Source organism: Sinocyclocheilus anshuiensis, unplaced genomic scaffold, assembly GCF_001515605.1.
Source record: "Sinocyclocheilus anshuiensis isolate Anshui unplaced genomic scaffold, SAMN03320099.WGS_v1.1 scaffold2047, whole genome shotgun sequence".
NCBI lineage: Eukaryota > Metazoa > Chordata > Actinopteri > Cypriniformes > Cyprinidae > Sinocyclocheilus > Sinocyclocheilus anshuiensis.
Genome location: NW_015554063.1, coordinates 1,570,752 through 1,578,292, shown reverse-complemented (window position 1 = coordinate 1,578,292; position 7,541 = coordinate 1,570,752). Strand labels below are relative to the sequence as shown.

The 7,541-nt window shown below is 33.7% G+C and overlaps 1 protein-coding gene across 1 annotated transcript in view; it reads left to right on the top strand.

Annotated features, from left to right (window-relative positions):
* Positions 1 to 5,369: 5,369 nt before the first annotated feature.
* LOC107668619 (serine palmitoyltransferase 2-like) overlaps positions 5,370 to 7,541 on the top strand; it is a 23,540-nt gene continuing 21,368 nt past the window's right edge. Inside the window, exons 1-3 of the mRNA XM_016460562.1 lie at positions 5,370 to 5,417; positions 5,515 to 5,646; positions 7,281 to 7,475. Of these exons, the coding sequence (XP_016316048.1) occupies positions 5,527 to 5,646; positions 7,281 to 7,475 (315 nt within the window). The 5' untranslated portion in view covers positions 5,370 to 5,417; positions 5,515 to 5,526. The remainder of the gene's footprint in view (positions 5,418 to 5,514; positions 5,647 to 7,280; positions 7,476 to 7,541) is intronic.

Genomic DNA, 7,541 nt, shown 5'->3' with positions numbered 1-7,541 from the left:
TATGTATGTATGTATATATGTATGTATGTATGTATGTATATGTATATATATATGTATATGTATATGTATGTATGTATACTTATTTTCTCTTTTTTTTTTACAACATATATACTCCAGAGGCCACTCCAGAGGCTCCCAGTCATTTGCATTTGTTTTTACAGAGCCCTGTGTGTCATCATCTGATAAAGGAGGAGAGAAGTTCCCTTCCAAATGTTCTAAAGCAAACAGGAAAGCCAGAGGAAATGAAAGCTGGAAAGTATGTGTTGGAGAATCCAAAACACTTCCAGCAGTTCAGCAGCAGCTCCAGTGTTGTGCTGGCTAAAGCTATTCCAGCTTTTCCTTCCTGTAACAAGAAAAGAAGGTTCTTGAGGTTGGGAGAGAGGAGAATCCAATTGAATGAGCTCGACTGTTGATGATCCTTCGTTTCTGCCTATTCAGTTCAGTGAATTCTCCGTTCGGTGTAATAGGTTTCGGAACGTGGTTTGTAATGTAGGCCTTTTTTCTGGTGTCACATGTGTTATCCCAGAGCGGCAGTGTTTCCACGTGTACTGAATACTCATCATCCATATGACATGTTTCTGGCGTTCGACATCATCGTGTGGAACAGCCTTTCTCCATATTTATGTAACAGGGATGTGTAGCTACACACAACATAAATCAACAGCCAACATTTTTAGGGGCCAAATTATTAGTAGTGCTTGCCAAATCAAACATAACAATTACTATTGAACATACTTAAAATTAGGGATTTAAACAAACCCTTAATCCAAAGCAATTTTGTGTAATTTGCCCTGCCTCATGTCTGCTACAAACATGAATCATACTTCAAATTGTGCAGCTAACTGAAAAGTGTGCTGGTAAAATGGGAAAATCCCCTAATATTTATATATGTTTATATGTAAAATGTATAATATATGACATGATGAATCATACTTCAATTTGCAGTGTGTACTTTTCCGGTAAAGGGATATTTTTATACTATTTATTTTAAAATATAATATAAATTAGGAAAGTATAGTATAATCATTTATATTATTTATAATCATTTGTTATTGTTTACAACACTTGTTTATAAAGTATTGGTTATAAAGTATTTTAAATATATAATATTTCATATATGGGTCTATACATAAATATAAAAGAACTTGTTTTGAGAAAATCTTTCGCTCTATTTGAAAATATACAAAAATGGACAATTATCTTGATGACATTTTATTTATGTATCTATATGTATGATAATGTAATTATCTATCTATCTATATATAGTCGTTTTTTAAATGTATCTATTTCATTAAATATATTAGTGCTGTTAAATGTAAATATTTTACTATATAAATATATACATGTAAATATTTTACTTAAAATGTGTGTGTGTTTATATATACATAATAAATACACACAGTACACACACATACATACATTATGTAAATAAAAACGTTTATTTTGGATGAGATTAATCGTTTGACAGCACTTATATATATTATATATATATATTTATTTATTACATTTTATTATATTTTAAATTTGAAAAATGTATTTACTTAAGCAATGCTGTTTACAGTGTATAACATTTATTTGAAGTATATTTTGGCTAAAATAAATACAGTATATATTTTTGTCCATATGGGACTACTGATATCTATTCTAAAGATTGTAAATCTTTACATTTTAAAATTGTAAATTTTATTTAACAATCCCAAGAACTTGTTCCTCATACACAAAATGAGCCTAAGATAGGCTCGGTTTTTTACGTCAGATGTACCTGACGTGAGACCTCAGTTAGATACCACTGTATGAATGACACAGCAGCTGGATTGATGAGTTATTATTGGCAGTGACAGGTGATAAACCTGAAGTTGTTCATATAAACGTGGGAAGGCTAGTTTCAGACAAAAACCCCATTTTGATCTCCTCATCTGCACTGCGACGTGTCTTTAAGAAAATGGCTACCTTTACTCAGTATCCCTCTCTCGCCTTCTCTCTCCCACTCACTTTCCAACTCCAATGCATTCGGAGCCAGTAGCAAACATGAATCTAAGCAGGCGGAGAGAGATATAGAACGCTGTGGTACCCCTGCCTGCCTCTGCAAGCCCCCTCCTCAGAACCGCTTTATTCCCATCAGCTGCATTCCTCTTATCACTCCCTTCCAGATGCACGTCGGGCAAGAGGCTCCAAAATTAGGTGGCGAGATCTCGGTCTCCGATCACTTTGGTACGTTATCAGCGCTGACACCAATCTCCTTGAGTGACATTGTACCCAAACGGTTATATAAACCACAGTCCAGGATCAGTGTGTGAAAAGTCAATGCAGCAAGAAGATGAAGTGGGGGGAAAACGAGCGTTTAGAGCTCTTAAAGGCTCGGGGCAACTGCTTTCCTACAGTTCTTTCTTTTACTGTTTCTTTTTTTCTTAATTAAACACAGAGCGGCTTCTGTGGAAAAGAAGGGAGAGCAGAGATAAAGGGCTTGTGTATAATGTTTCTGGCAAAGATTTCTTGGTGGGGCTGTAGAAATCCTAGTCTGCCTGGAAGGGGAGAGTCAAGATAGCATGTATGCTCAAACAGAAGAACATCAGAGAGTATTTGGATAAAACTGATTTGTGAAATGCTGGTTTGACAGCTTCTGGGTAACAAAAAACAACAATCCACTTTATGCACTGGATCTGATTTCCCTAAAATCATTTTTTATGGTGAATTCTCTTTCTTTCTTTCTTTCTTTCTTTCTTTCTTTCTTTCTTTCAACACATTTGATAAACAATCAAATTAAATCACAAAAAAGTCACATTTTTAGATAATTGTCATATTTTGAGATATTAGGTCAACATTAAAATACAGCATACTATTTATTTGTTTTTTTATTTTATAATGTATTTATTTATGTATTCATTTATAAATAAAGTCACTTTTTTCATATTTTACATCATATTGTGAGATACAAGAGACTCACAATTGTAAGTACCAAAATTGCAGTTGTGAGATATTATGTCACATTTGAGAAATAAAGTCACAGTTTTGATGTATATATTTTGAGATATTTGGTCACAATTGCAATTAGTAGAAATAATATGTAAATTTCAAGAAATAAAGTCACAATTAGAATAAACAAAAGTAAATAAATAAATTAAAATTTTAATTTATTTTTATTCATTTTAGAATTCGATCATTAAGCTCCATGTTATAGAATCGTAAGGTTGGATCTAAATATAAAATAATAATAATAATGTGTGTGTGTGCATATATATATATATATATATATATATGCACACACACACATTTTATTTTTTATGCATATTTTATTTTTACTTTTTTCAGAAACTGACCATTACGCTGCAGGTAACAGATAAAATACGCTCATATGATATAATGTTATGTACGCAAATGCCTGTTATCAAAGATCTCTCTACATATTCAGGACTGGGGGCATCAAAAGTAATAATTTAGGGGGGAAAAGCATCTGTTGACCACTAATGTGAATATTTGAAGCACCGCGTCACACTCAATGTCAGTGGTGATTACAGCTCTGCCTGTTGTTCATTGAACCTCACAGATGTTTTATCGCAGAGTAATGACTCCAGTGCATGATCCAGTTAGACTATCCCTGAGGCTTTACTGAACTTGTGCACTCATGTTTTCCCTGATATTTCACTCTTCATGTCACAGCCCATGAATCACTCACTCCCATGCAGGGGGTTAATGTCTTCTACAGTCTTGTTTTGAACAGAAAATGGCAGCTATTGTTTAATGAGTGTACACAATACAACCTTATCTTGTTTGTGCAGCAAGAGATTGTGTTTTTATTCATTCATTTATATGATTATTTATATAATAGGGCGTTCACAAGCTTTTCTCTCTGCAGAAGAGACAGGGTGTAGTCTGAGAAGTGCAATGCGCTGATTCGGCCAAAATTCCTATAGTTCCTATACCTAGACAAACTGCAAGACTGGTGATGTAAGAGAGACACCAACTGGCCCACAGTGTTTACTCCACCCTATAGCAGAGTGATGTACTGTGAAGTTGCTTTGGATAAAACCATCTGCTTAATGTAATAAGTGTAAATGCAATAAAAATATCTCTAATTTATTTGCATTATTCATTAGTTTCTATGTTGCACTACTAGTGGATGTTATTCTCATATGAAAAACTGACTTAAAGGTGTCCAGTAACACAAATGTCTGTTTTCTCTAACAGTGATTGTGTATGTTGTACTGTGTTTGTAAATTAGTATAATTTTGTGAATTCTGTTTTCCAAAGTAAAATTCCAATATCATCAATATAATTTTGTAATAGTTGTTGGTTAAACAATACAATAATAATAAGAAAATAATAAGAACAACAATAATAATAAAACATTTCAATGCATTATTTTTATTTATGTATTTATTTATTTATCCTTTAGCTTTAAAAATGACAGGTTACATTATGACAACTTACCCCATATAATTTTGTAGTTAACTAAAACTAAAAAAAAAGTTTATTGAAATAAAAATAGCTAAAATTAACTCGATGTACTCAAAAAACTACAACTAAAACTTAAATAAAAAATATAAAAACTGTATATACATTTTTTTCAAACTATTAAAAATAACAAAAACCAATGACAAAATTACTAAAACTTACTAAAATTAAAACAGAAGATATAAAAATAAAAACTAACGCAAGATATTGTTAAAAAATGATAAAAGGTCTAAATGAAACTAAAATAACACTAATCCCAGTTTTTAATGTATGCAAAGAAATTGACTTTCAATAATAAACTTAATGAAAGATTGAAAGCGTATGAAAACTAGCCCCAGTCTCCCCTATATAATAATAGATTTTACATTAACTTTTTTATTTACATTTTTTTATATTATTTTATATTCAATTAATTTGAGCTTTTAGTAATGTACAGTGTCATTTATAATTATAATTGGTCTTAAAATGATAATACTTACATTTATATAAATCTATACTATAAAATGCACAGTACAAAAAAAAAAACTAGTTTTCATCCATTCACTTGAATTGCCCTTATGCACGGGGAAGTAGCTTGATAGTAATATTTGTAAAAGTGTATGTGAAATGAGGAAATACCTGGATGCAATCATGGATGTGTTAATCTTGTCACGTTGCTTCTTCCTGCTTTTGTTTGCCTGAATTTAAAACCGAGACCAAAGGTATTATCTTAGCTTGTTCACATTTTATAATTGATCTGATATCATTTGCAGCTGCGAGCATCAGACAAATATTCGAGTTATGCAGGGCCAGATAGGTGAAACACACAAAGGTTACTCGAGTTCATTTCGCCCAGCAGCAGAAGCGAGCGGAGGACCACGCCCTTTGCTCCACAAACCACGCCTTATTTCTTAACTCTGCGTTCTGATTTGGTGGGCGCGAGTAACGGGCAGTTAATTTCCGGTATGCGGAGGCTGGAATTTCAGGTTTCTCTCTTGTGGCTTTTGGGGTAGCGGTAACGTGCCCTGATCACCGACTCATTTCCATCTTTTCGTCTTCATGCATTTGATTGTATGTGTTTAGTCTTAGATAAGTATGACTGAGAGCGCGGGGAATAAAAATGAGGATTGTCATGCAGCGAATGGGGTGAAACCAGGAAGAAATGGCATGGTGAAGAACCATCATCACCATCATCAGTATCAAAAGCAGGAGAAGGTGAGGCCACATCATGCATTGAGGTCTTTGAGTCCTGCATTCCTAATATTTCGTATCTGCTTGCGCAATATGTAGTACGATGAAAATGATGCTGTATGGCAACACACAGCAGCTGCTCTCAATACTGTGTGTGCCAGGATTGTGCTCCGTTAGTGCATGACATGCAGTTTCGCTGTTTATGGCATGGTCACATGTGGAAAAGTAAAGTTTGACACCCAGATGAGATGTAGACTTTCTCCTGATAATATCGTTTTATGAGCCCTGGCCATCAAAAGTATGATGTGGCTAATGGGATATTTCCATAAATAAAAACTCGTCTGAATAAACCGTGTTTGTTGAACCAGAAAGTTCATGTGCAACCTCATGCTGCATTTGCATTAATGTAAGTAAAATGCATTGAAAACGGCAAATCAAGATATTAGTGTCTTAACATTAACAACTTTTTTTTTTTTTTTTTACTTTAAGGACTTTTAAATATAAACCAACTTTGAGAAATTGGATAAAAATTCACTGGACAAAAAGTGTGACAACTAGCCCTGTTCTCCATAATATAGTTATACTCCCTAATATAGATTTATATTTATATATATATTTATATGTTTTAGGACAACTTTGATGAAAGGTTTTGATCCACTTTAAATGTTGACTAGTGTGCATTATAATTTATAATCGGTATGTAGTTGATGTGAATATTTTCATTTATATTCATTTATATATGGAAAGGTATATTTTATTTAAAGTTATAGAAAATAGATCTATAGATTGATCAAAAAAGCCCTATATAGGTAATAAAATTCTACTTTTAGCCAATATTTGATTAGTCTTTAGATTATAATAGTATGGGTTTTAGTAACACATTATAGTTTTAATCTGTATTACATTTTTTTGTAATATTCAAACATTATTATTAACATCTACATTTTATTTCATTTATGTTTACAGATAATAAATCTATCAATGGATCGTATATCTAAATAGGCAAATGCACTGAGGAAGTCAAGTCAAGATCTTGATCTCATGCCAGTGTCTTGTGCGGGTGATTGTAAGCAACTCATGATTCAAGTTAAAGCTCTAGGAATTTCTGTCATGTGCCTCCTGTACTGTGAGTGTTTTGAGTGGGAAATCGGTCAGCTTCATCTATCCTAAGATATTCTGTGCTTTGTTATTGTCACAGCTTCTTTGTTCATCCAACTAAACTGTCTTGTAGAGCCCTATCAGCTCTTTCGGCTTCTGCTCAGATTCACTTTCCATTGTAATGTTCAGCAACAGCTCAGTGTTGCTAGACTCCGTGGTATTTGTTAGTGGAGCATGACTAGTCACATGTGCCTGCAAATCACAGGGTTTTGAATGAACGGCTTCATCTGTTTGGTCCGAAACTTGTGCGTGATCCTTTGGTCACCATGAGTAACAGAGTTTTTGACAATGAGAGGCCAAGCTTTGAAACTGTTCAAGTTAATCTGACTTTTGCAGAGTGTCCATGAATAAAGCTCGCCACTGTTTCTGCACTAAACTGTTAAAGTAACCAAAAGGAATCTGTTGTTTCTGCAAATGTTTGAATTTGACACGCTTTGTAATCAGTAACCACAATGTGATGGTACCATGGCTACAGTGGTTTAATGGGTATTGCTTTACAGGTTTACCATGCTGCATGCAATGGAGAACTTTACAGCAGGCCGTTCATCGAGTCCTTTGAGGAAACTCCCATGCTGCTTGCCGTGCTCACGTACATGAGCTACGGCATCCTCACGATCTTTGGATATCTGCGGGATTTCATGAGGGAGTGGAAAATAGAAAAATGCCACATAGCCAGAGAAAGGGAGGAGCAGAAGGTAAACATTGTCATGTGTGCATAGTGGAAAAAAGCAAACATATACACTACAGTTCAAAAGTGTATG